Source organism: Triturus cristatus, chromosome 2_2 (genome assembly GCF_964204655.1).
Source record: "Triturus cristatus chromosome 2_2, aTriCri1.1, whole genome shotgun sequence".
NCBI classification, from domain to species: domain Eukaryota; kingdom Metazoa; phylum Chordata; class Amphibia; order Caudata; family Salamandridae; genus Triturus; species Triturus cristatus.
In genome coordinates this window covers 1,011,663,137-1,011,689,158 of record NC_140582.1, presented here as the reverse complement: position 1 = coordinate 1,011,689,158, position 26,022 = coordinate 1,011,663,137, and the positions used below count along the sequence as shown (strand labels likewise).

General features: G+C 44.9%; 1 protein-coding gene across 1 annotated transcript in view; it reads right to left on the bottom strand.

Moving 5' to 3' along the window:
• The window catches only part of MAN2B2 (mannosidase alpha class 2B member 2), a 389,507-nt gene that overhangs the window by 11,020 nt on the left and 352,465 nt on the right, over positions 1-26,022 (bottom strand). Inside the window, exons 17-18 of the mRNA XM_085642446.1 lie at positions 12,991-13,103; positions 2,285-2,402 (exon numbers count right to left, since the gene is read on the bottom strand). Of these exons, the coding sequence (XP_085498572.1) occupies positions 2,285-2,402; positions 12,991-13,103 (231 nt within the window). The remainder of the gene's footprint in view (positions 1-2,284; positions 2,403-12,990; positions 13,104-26,022) is intronic.

The following is a 26,022-nucleotide window of genomic DNA, read 5'->3' as shown; positions in this document are numbered from 1 at the left end:
TCTTCCCTCTATTTTTTCCATGCAGGCGGACCTGGTTGTACCCAGTGAATAGCTACTTGTAGTTTTGCTAGGACCAGTCCCAAGAGTGTGAACCTATAACGCAACTTCGTCCCTTTCTTAGGCATCGGAAGTACTCCGAGTATGCAGTGCTTTATGGAGACATCTATGTTCATCGCAGTCACCATGTCGAGAGACTGCACCACTTGGTGCCAGTACCGCTGCAGACCGGGGCAGCTCCAGACCATATGTAGAAATGTAGCTGGATCTGTGCTCCCAGGTGGGATTTTAATTTGTGCAGTAGTGGTAGCTTCAGCTACCTGTGCTAACGCTCTCCTCCATTAACTATCAGTCAAAGGGGTTGGAAGGTCCTCTTTCCAGCGTGCCCAAGTCCTGTCTAACTTCGAGCCCCGATCTGCCTTCACAGCCTTGTACATGCGGGAGAAAAGCCCTCGAGTGGAACCTGGGTCCAGCAGAGTCACCAATGTACTGGTCTCCTCTGGTTCGTCAGGAAATGTCCACATCTTCCGGACAGTATGCGATATCTTGGCGTACTGTAAAAAATATCCTGGTGGCACCTGAAACCAGGCCTGCGCATTTTGAAAGGTCATAAACGTACCATTCTGGTGTAAATCTCCAGCCATCGCACAACCTTCCTCATACCACTTTGAGAGCTCCATGACCCCTTGAATTCTCCAAAAATCCCGTAACCATTGTAGCAGTACTGCACTAGCGTCTGTGGCTTTTCTAACCTGCCAATGCACCGCCTGCTCCCAGACCTCAGTAACCTGGCAAACTATATGTGGGCATTATTTCGGGACCCTCAAGCCCAACATTAGGCAATTATGGAGTTGCAACTCCTCTTTCCGGCTCTCCAGTAATTCTGTTTGAACCGTGCGCTCTCTCATGCACCACTGCGCAGCATATTGCAGCAAACCCACCATGTAGTACAGACGCAGGTCAGGTAACCCTAGGCCGCCCCCATCCATATCTAGTGTTTATACTTCCAATTTGACTTTGCTCCACTTTCCAGCCTAGACCAGGGATATCAGGAGGCTGCTCAGTGTTTCAAATGTCAACTTTGGGATTTTGCAAAAGGAGTTCTGGAGCACATACAGACAATGGGGCAGCAACACCATTTTTGCTGACGCAACTCTCCCCATAACCGACAGGGGTAACCTAGTCCAGAACGTTATTGATGCTTTTAGGCCATCCAAGACCAGTCCCATATTCAGGTCATATTGGGCCTCTGGGCTATGTGCAATCTGTAGTCCAAGATAGCGGAAGCGGTTGCAACTCCAATCCGTACCAACTGCTGGGAGGACATGAGCTACCCCCCTTGCCAAAGCCGCGAGTGGGAGCAGGATGGTTTTCTGACTATTGATACGAAGGCCCAAGGAAGTTCCAAACAGGTGTAATATATCCTGAACCATGGGAATCACTCTTTCCGGCTCACATATATAGAGGAGAGCATCGTCTGCATATAGGGAAACCACATGCATACGGCCATCCACATTCACACCCCATGGCTCCATGTCTCTATGCAAGCGTATCGCCAAAGGCTCAATGGTCAGGTCAAACAGCCACCGAGACAATGGGCATCCCTGCCGTGTTTCCCTCCTGATCTTAATGGCCTCTGACACGTCTCCCAGACCGAACCCTAGCCATCGGTACCTGGTACAAAAGCTTAACCCAGGCTATATACTGATCCCCAAACCCCATTCTACGCAGTAGCTGAAGCCCATGTGTACCTCTAGCTTTTGTTGCAACCTGGTAATTTAGGTGTTCTGTTGCAGCAGTCAGGGTTTCCTGGCTTTGTTTCAAAGAACAAACTAATATACAATTACCAGTCCACCATTAAAAGGTTTGGTCAAAGGTATTCACTGTACGACTGTTAGTGACAGGATAAGGCACTGCCTCAGAAATTAAGCCATGTAGTTAGTTGGCAAGAGTGAAACATAAGAGTCAAGCATGCATGCAGGCAGGCAGCGCGGTTAGGTGTGCATGGGAAAATGCTGCATAGGGCCACCTCATGCAGACCTTTTTACACTTTGGAACATACTTTCGCCACGACAACTAGGTGAGAATACAGGGCTGAATGCACCAGTACTTTATAGTGAGATGTCAGTTTTTATCTCTGATCAACTTCTACAACAATTTTGGATGAGAGTTCAAGCCTCTTCAGAACATTTCTAATTGACCTTTTCCTACCTCCATCCATGAGCCTCCAAGTCATAATTACCTACACAAAGCACTAAAAAACACATTTGTTTAGAAATGTCCTTACCTTCTTTAAAGTGTTGCGCTGTTTTCCATTTCCATCTTTTTACCTCGTTAATGTCCCATGTTCCTGTGAGAGAGCGCTCCTCCACAGACAGGACCGTTCCCAGTCCTTTAAGTAAAGACTTAAACAGACAGAAGAGTGAACATATAGATAAATAAGTATTATAGTGCAACTTTAAATGAAATGTTAGTATCAGATTTGTTTAAATCATCAGAGATCGTAATATATATATATATATATATATATATATATATATATATATATATATATATATATATATATATATATATATATATATATATATATATATATATATATATATATATATATATATATATATGTATGTATAAATAAAAAACGTACCCGGTACATCTGTTTGTAATATGAAGTGCTGTTGATTCATATGCTGTGCATACTCCTGCCATCTAGTGTTTTTCGAGTCGCAAGGTATTATATCAGTGGATATGTGTATAGGCATCGACTCATTGTTAGATTGTTTTTCCGCACAGAGGGTGAGGAAGGAATGGAGCATAGGGAGAGAGAACCAGATGTCTTTGCGGGAATAAAGTAAAGCCACAAGGAAAAAGACATCTTCAACAACGACAGGCTTTGGGGAGGAGGGTGTGTGCATGCAATTCTACAGCACTACTTGCCACAAAACACAGGGTAATTCACATTTCCTTTCATGGAATGTGTAGCTGTAGATACACAATGTGTGCATAGACTGTAAAGCAGTTCTCTCCTAAGTGATAGCTAGTTGGGTGATGTAACAGAGGACTGGAAAAGAGTATGGAGTACAACTTGGCCAACGTTGGCTTGCTGGCATGCTAGGATGTCCACACAGCAGTGTTTAATGAATCATAAAAGTATGCATATATACAAATATAAAAATTCAATTAAAAACATTTATGAGGAATGAACATATTTTCTGCAGTAATTATTATTATACCAGCAAGACTCAATCAGTTTTAAAATTCTCCCAGCCTTCAACATCACATTTTATACTTATTATTGATTCATAAAAGGACCTACAATAAATATAAAATGCCATTTCCTTTCACAATTCATAGCGTTTTCGGATTGAAAGTGCTATTCTAATAAAACTAAGCACTGCAGATTTCATCCGTAGATAATGATCTCAAATGATCAAAGCCCTCCATATAAGAGCAAGGCCGAATGGTTTTCAATAAGGGCTTTATAAAACGTGCTCTAGGAGCTGCATACAATGAACAAAACAACATAAAGTGCATTGTGCTCAATATGGCCAAATTATTACATGGGCAGGGGGTTAGTCTCTCACACCAACCAACCTGTTTAGGATAGGCCACTAAAAAGTGCAATGTGCCGAGTCTTAATCTAGTCATCAGGAAACGCAATTGTGCATGCAGGGTAAAAGACAGGTAAAATTGCTGATAAGTTGGCATCCCACCATCCGACATTCCGCGATCCTGGTTACTTAATTCAATACGGTATGCATTTTAAATAACCTTTTTCAAGTTGTTCTGCGTAGGTTCTGGGTTATTATAATATTCTTCACAAAAAGCTGTTGTTTTTCAGAATAGCTTAGTCCTGTCAACATAGTACATGAGAGCTCTTTTGACATTGAGGTTATGGAGAGCCCTATCTGTGCCTGATTCAGAGGAAGGGAAGCACACTGGAAGCTCTATAGTTTGGTTAAGGTGAAAGGAAGAGACAACCTTAGGGAGGAATACTGGGTTTGTTAAAAGGACCACCCTATCCCTTGAACTAAGAGGAAAGGCTCTTCTAAGGTTAGTGCCTGAAGCTCGCTGACATGTCTGAGGGAAGTGATGGCTACTAGAAAAAAGCTGCCTTCCAGGAAACAAATTGTAAATAAAAAGGGTATAGTGGCTCAAATAGAGGGTCCATCAGTCTTGAAAGGACTACAATAAGGTTCCACACCAGAGACGGTGGGACTCTAGGAGGGAAAATCCGCTTAAGTCCCTCCATGAAGGCCATAATGATGGGGATTCTGAACAGGGAGATATGTTCCCTGTTCTGGAGGTAGGCTGCCACCGCAGCCAAGTGAAGGCTGATGGAAGTATAGGCGAGACATGAGGCTTATAATTGAAGCAAATAGCAGATAATGTCTTGACGGCTGTAGCTAGATGATCAAAGTCTCTTGGAAGGCAGTAGTGCACAAACCTCTTCCATTGGGCAGGTTAGAAGGTTCAAATAACCCTCACTCCTTAAGGTCTAGCCGGGACACTGCTCGGAGTATCTGTGCGCGCTACAAGCTCCAATAACATAACATAACAAATAGTGTGCCTGTGTGCCTTCTTGGGGATAGCCATACACTCGAGGGAAACTGAGGTAACCAAACCCTAGAGCCACAGGAGCCAAATCACAATATTGAGCTGACCGGGGCATTAACCTTAGCAGATCCCTTGGGATGTTATTCCACTCTAAATGTACAAACGAACAGACGTTGAATGTTTCTCTTACCACTGCAATGTTTTATGAAACCATGCTCTAGAAATTAAATTCTACATATCTGCAACACTTTTCTTGAATATTTTTTAACTCGCATATCCTTTGTTGGCATCTGCGTGCTAGCACACCATTTCAAAGGGAGCCCTGCTCAAAACAACCATAATTTCCAACACTTCAATTTCTTGGATGAGCTGGCTTGGCCAAAATTGACACATTATCAGTTCCATGACTGTTCTCTAGCTGAAATATTATAATACTTCTTAACACTTTACCTAAAATGTTAAAGGCAACCAAATCCCACCAACAAGCTGGAAATTAAAGGCTTATTTTCAGCAATTTATCGGAGATGGATAACATTTCTCTTTAAGCACCACTGTTTTAAAACGAATAAATTATTGATTGGCTGTCGGATCTTTCTAAATATGCTGGGCAATTATATATGCACGCCCTTTAAGTACAGATAGCTGGACCTGACCATAAAACCCAATCCTGTTCACTCTAAAATACCTTGCTATAGAGGAAGGAAGCATATGCAAGATGACCAACACAGTACGTAATGTGATATTCTCTCTTAGCGGTCCAGCTGACATACTGATCATAGTCGGTGGTTTACTTACACTGAGAAGTACACTCTCTCCTACTGGAAACTCTGAAACAAGCCTTTTCAAGGAATGCACCAAGAGTATGGAACGCTATCCCTCCATCGTCGGAACAAATTCATCAGTATTTTCGAGTGGGCTTAAAGTTCTGCTATTCAACAACACTTTGAAACAAGAGTATCTACCTAACGCTCTTTCTGAACTGCTGTGTGGCTCCTTCAGCTGAGAGCACTACATAGGCACTTTAGAAGGGCTGCCACCAAGGGGATGTGTAATCTCTTAATCTTACTCTGGGACACTCCCTCCCAGACTTCATTCTCCACAGGTGCAGCGTTGGAAAAGAAATGTGACTATTTTTACTCTTTTTTTCCAATAGGTTATTGACATTTTCCTTCCATATTTTTGTTCCTGCCTTTACTCTTGATTCTACGTAAAGTGCTATGCTACCCTGGTAGGTCTGATACTGGCTTTACAAAACTAAAAGTAAATGAATAAAACATAATGTAAGGTTATCAAGGAAATTGATCACGTCCTTTTAAAACACATCCCTATTTATTTGTTTCTTTTCACTGGTAATGGATGCTAAGCAGTGCTTAATTTGTAAAAGAATAAGTGTTGGCCCAAAGCTTTAGTCAGATCAGCGGCAGCCATATTGTAGGTTGGGGTGCCATATACCAAGGTTGGCTAGTCTTCATTCCACTTCATGCCTCCTTAATCCTCCACCAGACATTCCCTGCACCTTTATCTCACTCTCGCAGAGTCCTGCTTTGTCCCTTTGTCATGCTTTTTCAGAATTTCTGTTTCTCCTTCTTTCCTCCTTGTGTGTTTATCACTATTTTGTTCTGGGTGAAAATCTGATGAGGAACAATAAGCACCGGTCCCTGAACAGGAGTGCCGGTGGGCCTCATCTGCAAGCAGCGGCTCTAATAAAGCACTGCTGCTAAGGGATACTCAATACCTGTTTTAGATCAGACTCTTTGGACATTCTAAATCACCTCTCAGATACAGCACATAATGTGCATGCAATCATAAGTTAATCAGATGTTTATGTATATTGTTCTCATTAAAATGCGATTAAGCGATATTTACTTAAGTAAAAGTTGTTGAACTTAGTAAAGGGTGCTCAAATCATAGGCTTCAATAAAAAGTCTCTTTAAAGGCAATCTCCCTCCACTTGTTTGCAAAATGCCACATAAATGCAAGCCCCCAGTCTACTGAGCTCAAATAAGCTAAAGTGCAGTGTTCACTTTAGATTATACTTATCTTCTGCTATGATATACTAAGTCATTTCATGCCGTTTTTGCATTTTCCTGTTCCTTATGCTAGTTACCAGCTATAATTATTATTATATTATTGAGGACCACTCATATTATAACACATTGACAAAAATGCCTTCAATTGAGATTGTGAGAAGTCAATATGTTTAATTGTTCCTTAAGTTCAGCAAAGAAGGCATTAAAGGGTTCAAATTTATTATTGGTTTTAAGAGATTCAAAGAGTTAGTTAGTACACTGTGAGGTAAGTGAAATCACAGTCCACTTGAGCTTTTTCCTGACTGAAAATTGCAATTCTAATTAAGGACTGCCTAAATTCAACAGTGTGAGAACTACCGGCTTTATCTGTTGGTTGGGACTTTAAGATTATTTATTAGTTAATAAAAGTTCAACTTGAAGCTAGTCAGAGCCTTTTGTGGTCAATCCAGTTTTTATGTCACTGCTTTCTTAGTGATTAATTTTCATCCTATTGAGGGTTTAACATTGGAAAAATTGGAGTTCAAAGATTTTATTGTACTTCGAGTGTTATTACTTATCAGACTGAGGTGCTTTAAGGCAGGAGCAAAGGTTTAAGTTTTGTTATTTAAGGCCTTTCCTGAAAGCATTTACAATATTCATGGCGCCCATGTGTCTACCCCTTACAGCTACAGACAATTTTGATTAAACAGAGAGCAATCCATGGACTGAGGTCTTTCCTAGTAAGACAAAATCCCTATTCTCCAAATGGACCTGTAAGCTTTCTTCCTTGAGAACGAGATTGTTGGTTTTTCTTCAGGGTGAAAGAAGATACATTATAATAGCAAGCATTTCTCCAGGTAAGAACTATGTTAATGGGGCCTGTTACACTCTTTATCTGATGCACAGTTCTCTCATTCACATTAAAGATAAAATGTTGCAAACTTTTATTCTCATTATCTCCCAAACTCATGTACAAAGCTTCGTCATTGATCGACTGCATTCAAAAGGACTATACTCATGTTCTGTTGCAGCAAATATGAATCTATGCTTTGTACTTGTCTTCATCCCTACCTCGTTCCTGTATCCACCCCTCCACAGTCTCACATTTTACATTCTTCCTCACCCACCTGGGATACAGTTATTCAATTGCATTATTAAAGCTAACAACAATGCTACTCCCTGACACACAGTCCTTCCTCCTTATTTCTGCTATACCTTTGACTATTTCCTTTTCTGATTATGTTTTGCAATCCCTTCCTTTCACTTTGTTTCATCCCTATCCATGGAAACCTACTCTTCTTTCTCTTCCAAAAAGTTTTTTCTTCACTCATCCCCGACCTCAATGATTCATTTTCTCTCTTCTCCTTTCTTTAGTTCATGAACAATAGTCTACAACTAAATATCATGTTACCTATACCCCAACACACTTTTTAACAAAGAAAGTGCTCCTTTTTCTGTCATTAGTTTTCTAACCTCGCAAACTGTCTTATCATCTTTCTTGATCTTTCTGCAGCTTGTGACACTGTTGAGCACTCCTTTGTGAACTCCTGTTTGCAGAGGGTATCTTTGGCACAGCAGTTCAATGAGTCTCTTCTTACCTCAATTACCTTATGATTTACCTTGACCAGGATATCATTCTGATTCTCTCCTCAGATTTGATTTTTCACAACTCTCAATACTTTGCAATTTCCTCTCCTCTGTACACCCTTTTGCTTCCTGGAAACCATCTTTGAAAACCTTCTGTTATGTGTATGCATCCTTGGAAGTCTCATGTTATGCCTATGGATACAATTCTCAGATCTGTGTTTGTTTACTTTGTGTTTTTAGTACACCAGTCTCTACTTTCCAATCCATCAAGCCATAGATATTCTCAGATTTCTATATCTAAAACTGAGATTCTTTATTTCTGTGATCTTTCTCCTGTGCCGCCTCTCTCCTCCTTCTATATTGTTCCATATGTAAATAACAGAATGCTACAAATGTCAACTGGCTGTATTTTTCATTGCTTTGATAAGGACTACAGGAAAGCATTGTATTCATTTAATTTATGTAGTGATTTTTACATAACGATTTTTATCCAACATTTGCATTCTATGGCCAAAGTGGGTTACCTTGAAAGGTCTGAACCATTTCTTTAAAAAAAATGTATATAGACATTGCTATCAAACTCAATTCACTATTTAAAAAAAAAAAAACTAAAGTACACTAATTGTAGCTCAGGTAATATATATAAAGTGAAGTCTAAATAATAAATATTAAGGTTTTTACTAGGCCAACATGCTTCTAAACAGCTTCAGCAATATTTTGGAAAATCATGTGAACATCCAAGCTCCAACTAAAACACACAAGTGAAAGCCAAAACTGTCAGCACCCAGGTATTCTAAAGATGTAACGGCCAATAAATGCTTCATACACAGAAATGAAAGAAAATGGAAGGAAAACAAAACTAACAACCGCACGGTACTAAAGTCCCTCTGGGCAATACACATTATATCACAAAACAAATGGGCAACGAGGACCGAGATGCCAGAAAGGACAGTCATCCTAAAGATTTTGGAGAAGATGCCTCACCCACTTGATAGTGGTAAGCTTCATCATCGGTGCCTAGCCTATCCACACCCTGGTATGACAGTATAACCAAGACAAACTCAACCCCCAAAAATGGGAGTCCTTATATAAATTGTAGCTGGATATGTGGCGGGAAACCAAAAGGTAAGAGGTAAAAATGTCTCTAGACATAACTACAAACAAATCTCATGTAATCAAAGCATGTGACACAAATTGTAGAGATTTTCTTCTTTATTTATCTTGATCGCAGATTTCTTGTAATTCATATATTCACATAACTGTAGCCAACGCGTTTCGTCTCACACGAGACTTCTTCAGGGCTACCAAAAAAACATATATAAAAAATATGTAAAAACAATCTAAAATCTCTCATTTTATAATAATTCTTCCAAACATATTATAAAAATATATTTACTATTGCATTAAAAATCCAAAGTTTAGCACCACTAACAATTCAATTCATTTGCTGACAATCAGACAAGAAGGCCTAGGTATACTACGATAGAAACAAACCTTATTCTCAATGCATCATGTGTATCTTACATCATATATTCGTCACAATTATATGTATGGCTTTCCATAGACATCTGTTAAATTACATCATTCCAACAAAGTTCAGCACAGCTATTTGGTCAATATTGTTGAACCATCAAGGACATAATCATGAAAAGAATACATGTTGTTTTACTTGTATCAGGACTGTTCTAGTTTATCGCGTAATATAGGATAAGTACCAAAAAGGAAGTCCCATTATATATAGACATTGTCAGTTAAACGTTTCCCATTATAATCGTTTCATATTCCAACAGTTTTACCAACTACACGAGACATCACTATATATTAGTTCATGTGCATAACATTTATATATCTTGCATACTTCATGTACATACTGAATATGATCCTTATGTGATGGCGAATTCCTATGATATGGAGTTCTGCGACGAATGCTTCTCAAAGTCACATGTTATTCTAAAAGAAAGATTTTCTTACATGTATATACATGCAGTCATAATATGTACCTTGATATTTCTAAAAACCAAATGCCATAACTGAACTAAAGTATAATCACGCAGTTCGCCTACTGTTCCTTCAATTATTCAAAAGTTGGTTGTCATTTTCACTTAATGTGACATATAATGTATTGCAGATCAATATTATTTATGTGATTTCACCTCTATTTAGCTCCTACGAGCTCTAACATCATGACATCAGCACAGATACGATATGATATATAATCTGTGCTGATGTCATGATGTTAGAGCTCGTAGGAGCTAAATAGAGGTGAAATCACATATGCAAGATATATAAATGTTATGCACATGAACTAATATATAGTGATGTCTCGTGTAGTTGGTAAAACTGTTGGAATATGAAACGATTATAATGGGAAACGTTTAACTGACAATGTCTATATATAATGGGACTTCCTTTTTGGTACTTATCCTATATTACGCGATAAACTAGAACAGTCCTGATACAAGTAAAACAACATGTATTCTTTTCATGATTATGTCCTTGATGGTTCAACAATATTGACCAAATAGCTGTGCTGAACTTTGTTGGAATGATGTAATTTAACAGATGTCTATGGAAAGCCATACATATAATTGTGACGAATATATGATGTAAGATACACATGATGCATTGAGAATAAGGTTTGTTTCTATCGTAGTATACCTAGGCCTTCTTGTCTGATTGTCAGCAAATGAATTGAATTGTTAGTGGTGCTTTGACTTTGGATTTTTAATGCAATAGTAAATATATTTTTATAATATGTTTGGAAGAATTATTATAAAATGAGAGATTTTAGATTGTTTTTACATATTTTTTATATATGTTTTTTTGGTAGCCCTGAAGAAGTCTCGTGTGAGACGAAACGCGTTGGCTACAGTTATGTGAATATATGAATTACAAGAAATCTGCGATCAAGATAAATAAAGAAGAAAATCTCTACAATTTGTGTCACATGCTTTGATTACATGAGAAGTGTATAGTGTATAGTGCTGAACCACTTGTGTCTACATATGTTGATGTAGGATTTTATCCTACACTTTTGGGAGTAAAGAGGGGAGTACTCTCTGGTTTCGTGCACCACTATTCACTGATTACGAGAACCACTGATATTTGCTGGGTGCGGATTCAATTAGCCTCTACCCTCATCTTTGTGCTTGTATAACTACAAACAAAGTTTGGGTCTTGTAGTTGAGTTGCAATGTCTTCCACGTTCGGCGACTGTCTGATGCGGGATGCTGCAGGTTCACTCACAGGTTACCTACCCTGACGAATGTGGGACTACAGGTGGAAGCCTCCTGCGAGATGCGCATGATATCTGAAGCACCCAAATATATGGTTTCTGTGGAAAAGTTGCCTTGATTTAAGGAGAGAGAGCCTTAGGCCTCATTTCTGCATGGCAAGACTACTTAGATGGGCAGGGACTCCACTAGCCCTGACGAAGGCCCTAGACCAATGCGGGCTGAAACATGTTGGCTTAACAAGGGTCTTTTTGAGACACTGCAAGACCCAAACTATATTTCTAGTCCTCGCCAACTACTGGCCCATCACTCACTAACCGTTCATCTGCAATATACCTCAACAAGCAGTATATGCTCAACTCCAAGTTTACATAAGTGCTAACCATCTGCTGAACAACTAGAAATATGCTTCAGCTCACACAGAGACTTACATATTTAGACAGCGTCCTCCTGACCACAGATGAAGATGACTTCTGCCTCCTCATACTTCTGGACCTCTACGTTGTCTTTAACACATTTAACCATTCAAACCAGTATCAAATTGGATTCACTGGAAATGTCCTTCACTGGTTCTCCTCCCGCCCAACCAAACAAAAAAGTATGTTCACATGGTCCCTAAAGATCACTGTCACCTGTAGAGTCCCCTAGGTGTTCCTTACTGTGCAATGTCAGCTTCTAACTCTACAAGAAGCCCCTTTGGGGCTCTTTTCACAAAACAATAGCATCAAGATTCTCTAATATGCTGATGAAGCACACATGTACTTGAATGTCATCCAATGCCTTGCCACACTGCTTGCACCTCTTCCAGACCTGGATGTCCACCGCCTACCTGCATCTCAACCCAGCTATCACAGAAGTCCTGTTATTTTCCAAGAACAAACAAGAAAAAGTACATATTTGGCTCAATGATATGAACCTTGATGGCTTTGAACCCCAACTTTCACAGAAGGTTAAGTAACTTGGATTCGCCCTGGACACCAATGTCAGCTACCGCAATGGCAAAAAAAATCAAAGACAGCTCGGTTACCAGATCTTCTGGAAACCTCAAAACTCCTATACAAGCCTCTATACTCTCACAACTGTATGACGCCCTGCCCCATAGCCTCCCATATTCCACACTGACACCGCTGAGGGGCATCCTGAAAACCGTAGCACATCTCATCCAGGGCCTGAAAAAATATGAGCACATCACTGTCACCCCTATAGAACTCCATTGGCTACTCTTGCCAACTTCAAAACCAGCTGCATCACGACCAGTACCCCTGCTTATCTTGCAGACAAGCTCACCATCTTTAGTGGCTCACAACACAACCACAGACAGGCCCCCATCAGACTGGCGACTGCAAATTGCAAAAAAGAAAAAAAACAAGGCACTTGTTCCTTTCTATCTTTGCACCCTAGATCTGTACGCATAGCCATCAGCACCACCCCCATGCTGCTCTGGTTTAGGTAAGAGTTGATGCCACTCCTTAAAGACAACAACATCATGATACAGTAACAATCCACAAACCAGCTATCTCTCTTATCACTTGTTAACTGTATATCACTCCGCTAAATTCTTCGCTAAATTCACGCAAAACAAATACCACATACATACATAAGTTTACCTTCAAATTTACTGTAGCCGGCTGAGACAGAACAGGATCCTCCCCCTTTTCATATAAATGTCTGATCCTCAGGAGAACACGATCAAAGTCTGCATCTGCACGATTTAATTTATCTGAGAATGATAAATGAAATAAAATATCTTTGTTGATATATGTTACATTTTAAAATGTTTGGAAAAAAGCAAGTGTTTTGGTGATTAATGCTAGTAAAAGTTAATAGTTCTACCTCCGTGAGCACTACAGTTGTATAATAGAAACATTATATTCTTACCAACAATGACTATCCAGTAGGTTCCCACAAAGAACCTTCTGGATAGTGCTAATCACTGTTCACATCTTAACCACCTTTTGTGGTTGGATTACAAAAAGGTTCTGGCTCGAGTATCGCATGCACTGTGCAATATGTTTACAGCTTGATGGTACAATTATTCAATATTGGACACTAATGAACACTTTGAGTTCATATTCACAACACAGGCACAACAAAGTTGTTTTTATGTCACAATTTTAATCACTACTCCCAGACGATGCTCAGTGTTGTCTGTTTCAGGAAGAATCCCATGTCTGCACACACATGGCTGCACAATTATTTATTTACTCATTACTCATTCCAACCTCATAATTTAACATGTTTGGTCAAAATTGCCAATCCAATCAATTCAACATTAGCTCAGTCATTCCTTTTGAGTACAGGTATGTAATACAAATAGGGACAAGCAGACCACAATGATGTGTTTTGACAGGTGAATACTCTAAAACAGTGGTTATTAACCTTTCGATTTTGGAGGACCCCCAATTAATCATTACTGGAACCCAAGGAACCCAATGAATCATTTTTGGAATCCTGGAACCCCTCCTGAGTCATTACTAGAAGCCGGGAACCCCGGTCTAGGCTTTTTCAATGATTTGAGCTGGAAAAAAAATCATCAAAAAGTACAGAAACAAGCATTTATCAAACAGACAAAGATGAAATACTTTATTTAATTCACAAACAAATATAAACATTTGAATCAAAATTCAATGGCTCGCCTCCAATCAACTCAAACTGAACGCAAAGAAAACAGAATTTCTTCTAATCTCCCCTCCTAAAACCGATCCTGAAATTCAGATATGGATTAAGGCCATCACATCCTTAAATTACCCACCGACCATTGTGGACTCGGCCAAATCACTGGGAATAACCCTGGACTGCAATTTGAACATGCGGAACCACATCAACTCGATGGCCAAATCAGCCAGATTCGACCTGAGCTACCTATAGAAACTGAAACCCTTCCTTGACGCTCCCGACCTAAAAAATGGCAGTCCAAGCACTAGTCATCTCTAGGCTGGAATATGGCTGTTCTACCCTCTCGGGCTTACCCAAGATCTCCCTGGCACCCTTAAAAGCTTGCCTCAATGCGGCCGCCAGACTTCTTATACGCACAAGGAAATTCAACCATATTTCTCCACACCTGAAAGCACTGAATTGGCTTCCTCTCGAGGCCAGAATACAGCTTAAGCTGGCATGCATCACACATAAGGCGTTACACTCAAACTCCCCTGCATATCTTGCACAGAAACTTGTAGTATCCGGAGGAATCAGAAACTCACGGTCCGCCAGAGACCTCCTACTCCAGCCAGCACGCTTTCGGAGAAAAAAAAAAAAAAAACTTACAACCGGGCTTTCGCTGGGGCCACACCACAAAGATGGAACTCTCTCCCACCCGCCATCAGAAGAATCCCCTCTCTTGCACGCTTCAAAAAGGAGGCCAAATCCTTCCTTATGGGCAAATTCCTCACTTAAACTTGACCTTCAACTGCCACAGAGACCCTGATCAACTCACGGCTTTTGCCTCCCTCTGATGACCTACCCACCCCACCATGTAACCTGGGACCTTGTCTTGAGTAACTGTAATGTAAACTGTACATTGTTATCCCTCCATCCCTTATGTACCCGGCACCCTGCCCCCTCCCTATTGATGGTAAACTTTATTATTTCATGCCTTTTGTACAACTCTATGACTCTGTAAAGCGCTCTGATACCCTAACAGGTCAAGTTCGTGCTTTATAAAACACAAAAATAAATGAATAAATCTCAGGATACGTACTTCATTTTTTAATCTCCAATTTCAAATTCCTTCACATTAATAGAATGCTTTAAGATTTCAATTTTACATTTAGCATCTTTATTTATAAATGCTTTAATAATCTGTTAATATTTTTAATTTTCTAAGCAGGCTCGGATCCCCGGACTGGTTTGCGGACCTCCAGGTGTCCTTGGACCACAGGTTAAGAACCACTGCTCTTAAAGATTCTATGACTAAGATAAAAATATGCTTTAAATCTAGTGATGCAACACCCTACAGCTGATCACCTCCAACAGGCTACAGTACCCCTTGTCCTGGAACTCATGTTTCCACACAAGCAAGCACAAAAGATGAAGCAAAAGCCATCACTGGTTATGAGTAGGTCATTGCACCCATAAATTGAGTGTGCATTCAACTTCAAAATTTGCCGTCATTTTATGCAAATTTAACCAGAAAATACTAATCATCTTTGAATTTAATTCTGGTATTTAAATGAACTTTACACATTTCTCGCCACAGTTTTTTAGTTGCTAAGCACCTTTCAGGTTTTGAAAATTAACAATATAAAGCCCCTCTCAGAGGGACATACCCATTTGCTCTGGATCTGTGGGCATTAGATGAATAGTTTGTTATTAATCATGGAGAATGTATGCATACTTTCCAAATGGTAAAATGACCAATCACAGCAAATCATGATGTACATTTAATAAAAATAAAATGTATATTTTTTCTTTATGTGGCTGCCGCGGTTCCTTCGAAACGTCTACCTCATGCACTGCAATGGAATAACTACCTAGGAGACAAATAACACATCTAGTAGCTAGAGATAATATTTCAATGTCAATCAGGATGAGATTGTGTCAAAACAATGGTTGAAGGGGGCGATGCAAAGCAATCAATGCCTGAAAGGGCTGACCTAAATGGCAACCAATGGCTGAAAGGACGGACCTAAATCCCAACCAATGCCTGAAAAGGGCTCGCCTAAAACCATCTCTCTGTAAGAGGTCTTACAGATAGCTGCCAAGCTGTAAGTAAAATACCACGCAGAAGACTAGTTAGGGTGTATATAAAAAGAGCATGATAATGTATGGCTACGCTCTATACTGTAAGGATTTTGCTTTCACAGTGATAATGAATGGGGAGTAAGAATAATATATTCTTGGCTATCGCTATAGCTGTCTTGGACAAGAGGTTAATGGAATTAGGGTTTACTTTACTTATCTCCAATTTATACTCAGGTTATGATAATTATCTACACTTGAAAGCAGAAACGTTCTAGTGATTAGTGACGTGTCCGTTTTTAATTGAAAATTTATTGTAGATACATTGCTACGGTAAAACAGGACATTTTGGACTGACTTGAAAGGTGCCAAAGAGAGGTTGGGAGAACAGATCCATAAAGCGAGTTTGTACAGGCGGGTGAGCCACCTGTGTGGGGTGGCTAAGAGCAGAAGATATTGAGGACAGCCACTTGTGGCAGCAGTCATTAGTTGCCCAAACAGTTTCCCCACTGCCACAAAGGTGCGCCGACAATGACCCTCATTGTATCGTTATTAATCTATGGGTAGCTACGTATCTTCACTATCTACCTAATGTTTATTTTTTTAATTAAAAAAGTTATCAGGCTCTGCAACTTCGTACACCTTTACTGCTGACTTCAAAATGGAAAAGTAGGCAATCTCTTGTACAATGAACATTGTCTGCAGAGAAAGCAGAGACTGGCTTGGAACTCTTGCTCATTCTAGCGCTCTCACTACAGACAGCTTCAGGTGCTTGTCGAAGAAAACACTGCATACACTCCATGTGAGTGCATATCCTGCTCCATCCTCTGCTGCTTGTACACTTCTAGCTTCTACAAACCTCTCCCCTCTAAGTACCGAGGAGGAACAAGTGATTGACTCGTCAAAGGCGCGCTATTGCCCGAATAGTGGGCTTGGAGTTGCACTGGGTTTTGCCCCGCACTACGCTTGGCTATGCCTTGATGTGGTTTCACAGAATTAAAGGGGGAAGCTGGGGGAGGCAGCAGTACATTTTGCACGTGTGAGCCATATTTATGGTTGCCCTTTGTAGGACCACAGCACTTTTTGGTGCCTCTTGACATCCTCGTTCACTAATCCCCACCGCCCCTCTCTCAGAGAATCACTGTACGCTGGCTGCTGCTGTTCACTTTGCCAATGCCGGATCCTTTTATAATGCGCTGGCTCTGGCAAAGCTAACAGTGATGACGTGCCCTCCTGAAAGTGTACTTCTTATACTTTCAGGATAGCCATGACATTGAATGTCCATCCGGAAAGGACAGAAAATAACATTTTAATACTTTCAAGATAGCTGCCAGGGTGCATGATGCAACATTTCATGACCAAACGCAATGCCAATATTGAAAGTATGAACACATTATGTTGTATACCTTCAAGATGGCCGTCCCATCATGCCAAACTGCATTATGCAATGTGGCAGTGATCTTGAAAGTACAACAAATTGCCTTTCAAAATCGCCAGCTCCCACTGCCGGCAGACTTGCAAACATCTGGCATTGGGAAAGCCAAAAGCGGCCAACACAAAGCACTGGCAGCGCGAGGCTGATTGGCCAATTATTATTTTTTTTTTTAAATTCATATTGAACTTTATTGGTCACAGTCACAACATACAAGGAAAAAAAAAAGAGAGAAAGATACATGTCATATTTAACTTCTACCAACAAACTAAGAAAGAGAAAAAAAAATCAAAAAGAAAACAAACATTTTCTATGACATTAAGTACTATTACATTAAATAAGTACATAAATACAGGTGGTAACTTATAAAACTATCATATTAACATATCGAATCATAACCAAGCCGTTTCAGCAATAATAACTAAGAATACTTTTAATCCCACTGAAGGCAGGACCAGAGCCGTTCGAATTTGACCAAAGCACGTAGACCCCTTGCTTTTGACAATGCCAACTCCATTTCATAGACCCCCCCTCAACAGCAGCCTAAATTCTTTAATAGTAGGGCTAGATTTTTCTATCCATACTCTAGCAATAGTCAGACGAGCACAAGCCATAAAGATTGACACGAAGAAATTTGTAACATTACCAGTGTCCAATAGTAACGCCAATAAAATTTCCTTTTCTGATAAAACCGTTGTTTTACCAGTTAGCTTACTCAGTTCATAAGCTATCTTGCACCAAAAATCAACAAGCTTGGGACATGTGACAAACATATGCCGCAAATCTGCAGCGAATTTGTTACACTTTGGACAGTAAGATTTAATAGTATTATTTGGGGCAGTCCATTTGGAAATCACTTTTGGAGTATAATACAGCATAAATAAAATACGATGTTGTTGCAGTTTTAAATTGATTGAGGTGACAGAGGAGCTAATTCTGACAAGTGAATCTGAAACCTCGTCCGAAGTCGCCTCTATACTGAACAGAGTGTTTAATTTCGCTGCAACCTGAGGCAGATCATCGTCAGATTCTTCCATAAAACAGCCATAAGCTCTCCCTATCAGACCATGAGTACTATTCTTAAAAATAATACGTAAAACTTCTGTTGTTGGGGGGAGAGCCAGGAGACCTTTACCTTGTATAAAGAAATTCCTAATTTGTAGATATTTAAAAAAGGAGTTATACATAAGCCCAAATTCCGTTAGTAACGACTGATATGACTTGAAACCTTTTTCATCATAGAGCTGCCCCAAGATTGTGATTCCCTGTTGTTGCCAAAGTTGTGTAACAGAGTCCGAAAAGATATCGGGAAACTTAGGATTACCCCAGAGATAAGTAAATTCATGTAGATCTGAAAGATTAAACTTTTTACATATGTCTTGCCAAATATAATGAATATGACTAATAGTCTTAAATCGGACTCTTTTGTAGTAATTAGGATCAGACATGCACTGATGCAGGAAACCAGTACTAGAGCCACATGCCAACTGGTATGCTAACCAAGGCTTCCTCACATCAGTTCCTTTAATTAAAGACTGGATTCGGCTAACGAAGGCAGCCCAGAAGTAGGTTCTGAAGTCTGGAAGTTTGAAGCCTCCCTGTTTGAAAGATAACTTAATGTATCTAAGCGCCCGTCTTGCTCTCCGATGGTTCCAAATAAAGCTTCCGACGATGCTATCTAAACGCTTAGAAAAAGACATCGGAATCTTTAGGGGAATGGCGCGGAATAAGTAAAGAAATTTAGGAAGTATATTCATTTTTACTATATCGCACCTACCAATAATTGTCAGCGGAAGTTTTTGCCACCTACGCAAGTCATTATTAACCTTTTTCAGGAGCGGTGTATAGTTTAAATCAAATATATCATACGTGCTAGAACTTAAAAATACCCCCAAGTATTTAGCCGAGGTTGTAATACCTAATGATGATGGGGCATGTGTCAGTGTGAAATTTAGGATAGACTGTGTTTTATTCAAATTCAATTTATATCCAGAAAAAAGCCCAAATCGGTGTGCTTCTTGAGTTAGTTCAGAGATAGTTTCTACTGGCCTTATGGAGAAGACAGCAATGTCGTCCGCGTAAGCAGTAACTTTCAAAAGGGTACCATTAAAAACAACTGGTAGTATAGATGTATTAAGGAGTAAGTGCTTGATAAACGGCTCTATATATAGTGCAAATAATAAAGGAGAGAGCGGACACCCTTGCTGTGTACCGCGAGCAATACTAAACACGGACGACGCAAGGCCATTATACTTGATCGTGGCAGTGGGTTTGTGATATAGTTTCTGAATAGCCGAGATAAACCTCCGACCGAGGCCATAGGAGCCCATCATACACCACAAGGAGCCCCAGGCCACCCGGTCGAAGGCCTTCTCGGCATCCAGCATGATCATCCCAATCTGCCGATCCAGCTGATTTGCGACGTCGAATGCGACTATAGCCGTGTTAATATGCGCAGCAGTGTCCCTACCAGGAATAAAACCGTGTTGTTCCTCAGACACTAAGTAATGCATTAGAGGAGCAAGGCGAGTTGCTAGCAGTTTAGAGAAGATCTTAGCGTCAGAGTTAATTAAAGATATCGGTCTATATGAACCGAGGTTGTCAGGCGGCTTATCTTTTTTCGGAAATACGACTATATTAGTCTTATTCCAGGAGGGGGGAGAATCCCCTCCCATAAGTATCCCATTGATCAGTGTTAACAAAATTGGAGTCAAAAGATCCCTAGGGGGCGTGGCCAAGATGGCGGGGTGAGCGGACGCTTCCTCCCGTAGCTCCTCCGGCCCGGCCAAGCTTGAGCCCTTTTCTTACGCTTTTCTCCCCCTGCAGAGGCTCAGCGCGGGAGAGGAGAGTGGCGGAGCATCAGGGGTGCATATTGGTGCTGTTTTGGTTCGGATCGCCTCGGGGGAACCCCCCCAAAAGTTCGACCGAGTTCAAGGGACGACGACGGTGAGCCCGAGGGGCGGAGCGCATTGGAGTGCTGTCCGGACACCTCGGTTGGGCCTGGTGCTGAAAGTTGCGATTTGGAGGGGATCTGGCCCGCCGCTCGACGGTGATTGAAGGCGCCTTGCGGGAGAGGACCCGACGGTGCGGAAGGCTTGGGACGGGCGCCCCGGCACTCAGACTTGTGGCGGCGACACCTCACACTGCGGGGGCCCCTAACCCCTAGCCGAGGTACAGCGGACTCCCTGACGGGGTTGAACCATCTGGGCCCCTGTGCGTGACGGACTGGGGCCGGTGGTGGAACTTATTTGACTGTGGGGTGCTTCAGGGGGCCCGGTGGTGTCGTCGGGCCTGGTCATTTTGGCCTGCTCCGCCCTGCCGCCATTTTGTCCCCGAAGGAGCAGTGGTGGCAGCCTTCGCCGGAGTCCTGGCTGCTGGATGCAGGTGCCCCCGCTGCTGCTGGGCTGACTCTCGGAGGGATGTGCTGATGAGACCCCCCCACTGCGGCCCCCTTGGTTGTCTCGCACGGGCTCCCGCGGCTGACGGTGACCGGACTGGGCCGCCATTTTGTCACCTGTGACGCAGCGACTCCGCTCGTGGGGGATACCCACGTCGAGTGCTTGCCGGCGGCTGAGCACCCCTGGGGCGCCTGGATCTGCGCTCGACTGCGGAGCTAGCGATGTCTGGAAGAGGCGGCCCGAAGAAGGGGGACCGTACCCTGCCGGACATGCTTGGCAGGGCCCAGCAATTGCGGGACAGGACGCAGCCCTCGCCGGGGTCCTCCCGGGCTCCGGCGGATGTGACTGGGGGGGAGCCACCCGTCACGAGGGCCTTTATGGAGGAACTGTTTAGCTCCCTCAGGGAGGACTTCCAGACACTGAAGCGGGAGGTGGCCAGCGAGGTCCGAGAAGTGCGCAGGGAGGTGGAGGGCCTTGGCGAACGTGTTGAAGCGGTGGAGACGGAGGGCCAACATCGAGCGGAGGAGATAGTCCACCTACAGCAGGACGTTCTCCGCCTCCGGGAGCAGTGTGTGGAGCTCCAGGCCCACTCTGAGGACCTTGAGAACAGATCTCGGAGGAACAACATCTGAGTGCGTGGTGTGCCGACTGCGGATGAGGGGTCCGAACTGAGGGGCTACCTGCAGGCCCTGTTCCGAGAGATCCTGGGGGAAGCTGCGGACTTTCCCATCAGCATTGATAGGGCGCATAGGGTCGGCCGGCAGCGCCAGTCATCGGCACCTCCACCGGACATTCTGGCCTTCCTGCCCGACTTTCCACTGAACGAACGCATCATGGCTGAGGCCCGCAGGAAACAGCCCCTGACTTTCCGGGACCGGCCGGTGGCGCTTTACCAGGACCTCTCCGCCATCACGCTGCAGAAACGCAGGTCCTTTAGGATTGCCACTGACTTTTTACGCGAACATGAGACGCCGTACTCTTGGGGTCACCCCTTCCGCCTGATTTTTCGGTGGAATGGGGTGTTACACCAGCTACGCTCCTTGCAAGACATTTGTGGTGTCCTGGGGCTCACGGCGGCGGAGGAAGACGGAGCTACGCCGTCGTGGAGGTCCTCGGAGAGACGGAACCGGCGGAGGTCAACGAGGCGGCGTTCAGCGGCCAGCGTGGGGCGTCCGGACTCCCCTACCATCAGGGCGGACATGGCCGACGCTCTGAGGGCGGCGGCCGGGGACTCGAACGGCTCCTCTGGCGTGGCCTTGACGGCCTAACACACACTCCGGGGGGAGATGTCTTTAGCTTCTTTACATGCTTGGTACGGGGCGGGGGGGTTGGGGGGGAGCGGATGGAGGTGAGTGGCTGGACGTCCACTTCGTTCTTTTCTACGGACTTGCCCGTCTTGGGGCTTGACTGAGACAATGGGGTGTTTGAGTTTGTGGGTGGCTAGTTGCCAGGGTTGTGTTTGGGGTGGGGGAGGGGGTTGTTTTGGGGTTGGGAAGGTCCCGTCCGATGTTGTCTGTGCCCGCTTTGTTTTGGCTTGTCCTGCGCGGCGGCCCCGCGCGCCCCACCCGCTGATTCCCTGCCCATTGCATGGCGCTCCCGATCCCCGCGAGGAATGCCGGGCCTAAAGGTAGTGACCCTTAATGTTCAGGGTCTGAATAACCCGGTGAAGCGCAGAGCGATCCTTTCGTTGCTGGAGGGGACGCAGGCGGACATTTGCCTTTTGCAGGAGACACACTTATTGCCCCGAGATTGCCATAGGATGCGTTCTGCTAAGTTCCCTACCCAGTTCTTTTCCTCGGCAGCGAACAAGACGGCGGGGGTAGCCATTCTCCTAGCGAGCTCCTTTCGGGGGGAGGTTTTGCATAAGTGTGCTGAACAGAAGGGGAGGCTCCTTGCGTATCGCATGCACCTGGGAGGCATAGCATTTACGGTCGGCTCCGTTTATAGCCCAAATGATCACCAAGAGCGCTTCCCAGACTCCGCGCTGGTGGATGTCACTGCTTCTACCGACCGCCACATTATCCTGGGCGGGGACCTTAACATTGTCTTCGATTCTGTGATGGACAGATCGGCGCAGCGCTTCCCGCAGACGGGGGAACTGTCCCAGGCTGGGAGGGCCCGGATTGCGGAAATGGACTTGCACGACCTCTGGCGCTCCATGCACCCCACGGATAGGGACTACTCTTATTTCTCGCACGCACACCGAACCTACTCACGGCTGGACTACCTCCTGGTGAGTGGACCGATGCGTGCCGCCGCCACGGCGGCGGACATCGGGGTCCTGACTCTGTGACCACTCCCCAGTCACCGGCGTTTTCCAGTGGCCGGCAGCCTCCCCCTCTCGGGGGGTGTGGCGCCTTCGGGATACCCTTCTACACAAGAAGTCGGTGGTGCAACGCATCGGGGAGGTCATACAGGACTATCTCACCCACAATAGCAACACTGACACCTCGCAGGCGACACAGTGGGCGGCATTGAAGGCAGTCCTCCGGGGGGAATTTATCTCTATCTCTGCAGCTGAAAATAAGGAGCGGCAACTGAAGAGGGATGAGCTGACAGCTCAGGTCCGGGAGCTTGAGCAGGTCCACCGCCGCACGGGGGCGCCGAGGGTGTGGAGGCAGTTGAAGGCAGCGAGGAAGCTCCTGTCGGCTCTGGATCTTGACAGGGCGGAGTATGCCGCCCTACGCTTGAAACATGCCTACTACACTGGGGGGGGACAGATGTGGCAAGCTCCTAGCACACCGGCTCCGGGTCGCGCAACAGCGTAGCGTTGTGAAAGAATTGGTGGGCACGGACGGGGGGGTTGTCTCCGGGGACGCGGAGGTAGCGGAATCTTTCCGCGGCTTCTACGAGGCGCTGTATGCTGAGGAGCCCTCCTCGCCACGGGATGCCGACGGCTATTTGGAGTCGGTGACCCTCCCGGTAATGGATCCGGCTCAGGCGGACCACCTGGAGCGGGACATCCATGTTGAGGAAGTGATTTCAGCTATCGCGCGGCTGAAACATGGCAAGGCCCCTGGCCCGGACGGGTACACGTCGCTATTTTACAAGATTTTTTGCACGGTCGTGGCCCCTGTCCTTACTCGGCTATTTAACTCTTTTTCCGAACCTGGAGCCATCCCTCCGGATCTCCTGAGGGCGACGGTCGCGGTAATCCCGAAACCTGGGAAGGACCGGGCCCTCTGCGGCTCGTACCGTCCCATCTCGCTTTTAAATGTCGACCTCAAGTTGTACACGGGGATTCTCGCGTCCAGGCTGAGTCCACACCTCCCCGGTCTGGTGGAGGCGGACCAGGCTGGTTTTGTGCCCGGCAGACAGACGGTTGACAACACCAAGCGGGTGACGCATGTTCTGGAGAAGGCCTCAAGGATCTCGGGGGAACGGATGTTGCTGTCCGTCGATGCGGAGAAGGCCTTCGACAGAGTCCACTGGCCGTATCTTGAGCTGGTCCTCAAGAAATTGGGGATCGGCGATAAGTTCCGCACCATGGTATTTAACTGCTATAAGCATCCTTCAGCGTCGGTGCGGGTCAACGGGTGTAGCTCCGGTGGCTTTGCCATCGAGCGCGGCACGCGGCAGGGCTGCCCTCTTTCGCCGCTCTTGTTTGCCCTCTACATGGAGCCGTTTGCTCAGAGGATTCGTAATAATCCGGATGCTGTCGGGGTCCGGATGGGCCAGTACGTCCACACCGTCAGTCTCTACGCGGATGATGTCCTGTTGACCTTGGACGACCCTAGGAGGTCGCTGCCTGCTTGCCTCCGGGAACTGGACGCCTTTGCGGGGGTGGCCGGTTTCAAAATGAATATGAGCAAGTCGATGGCGTTAGACGTGTCCCTGGCTGCGGATACCAGGAGGGATCTTCAGCAGCTCTTCCCCATGCAGTGGTCCTCGTCCACGGTGCCGTACCTGGGGATCTTGCTGGCGCCTACATTGCCGGAGATGGTTACGGCCAATTATGCCTCCCTCAGCAGGAAGATCAAGGATGAGCTTGGCCGCTGGAACAAAGGCCTGCTGTCCTGGCTGGGGCGAATCGCGGCGGTCAAGATGACGGTGTTGCCCCAGATACTATATCTTTTCCGGGCCCTCCCGCTCCAACCCCCGGTGGGCTGGATACGACAAATGCAGGCTGACATTTCCCGCTTTGTCTGGCAGGGCCGCAGGCCACGCATGAAGAGGGTCCTCTCCACGCTTGCTCCGGAGGCGGGGGGTCTCGGCATTCCAGACCTCCGTAAGTACTTTCAGGCGGCACAGCTACGCTATCTGGTGGAGTGGAGCAGGTGGGAGTCGGACAAACACTGGCTCTTCCAAGACCAGGCGGTGGCGGGCCGCACCTTACAAGAGGTTCCATTCCTGCGCCGCGCGCATCGCCCCCCTAATCTTTACGCTTCCTTTGTTACGCGGGTCCCCCTGCGTGTGTGGGACGCGGTCTGTGAGGCCCGGGGCCTTACCACCTTCCCTTCGCCGCTCACGCCCATTGTGGGCAACCCGGACTTCTCCCCAGGGATGGAGCCGGGGGTTTTCTCCCACTGGGTGCAGGCGGGCTGCAGGGCACTCTTCCAGATCTATGGCCCGGAGGGAGTGGTTCCTTTTCAGCAACTCCACCAGGAGTTCGGCCTGACGGAGCTGGACAGATTGCGCTACATGCAGGTTCGGCATTGGGCCCTCCAGCCCCAGGTGCGTGCCACCGCCGCCCGTCCAATTACACCGTATGAGAGGTGGCTGGCTACTCGGACCTCCGACGCTAAGCTAATTACCGATCTGTACAAATACCTACAACCCCCGCCGTTTCACTATTACAACCCGGGGAGGGAGCGCTGGCACAGGGAATTGGGTAGGACACTCAGCCACAAGGAATGGGACAAAATTGCGTATCGGGCGCGGCACTCTGCATATCACACGGGCCTTACGGAGACCTTTACTAAGGTGTCCACATACTGGTACTACACCCCGGAGAGACTGCATGAAATGCATAAACACACTGACAGGGGGTGTTGGCGGAGCTGCGGGCAGGAAGGTACCCTTTCACACATTCTTTGGGATTGCCCAGTGCTGACCGCCTACTGGAAGGAAGTTTTGGACGAGGTGGATAAGCACTTTGGGATAGAGTTGCCGCGACTCCCGGCGTATGTCCT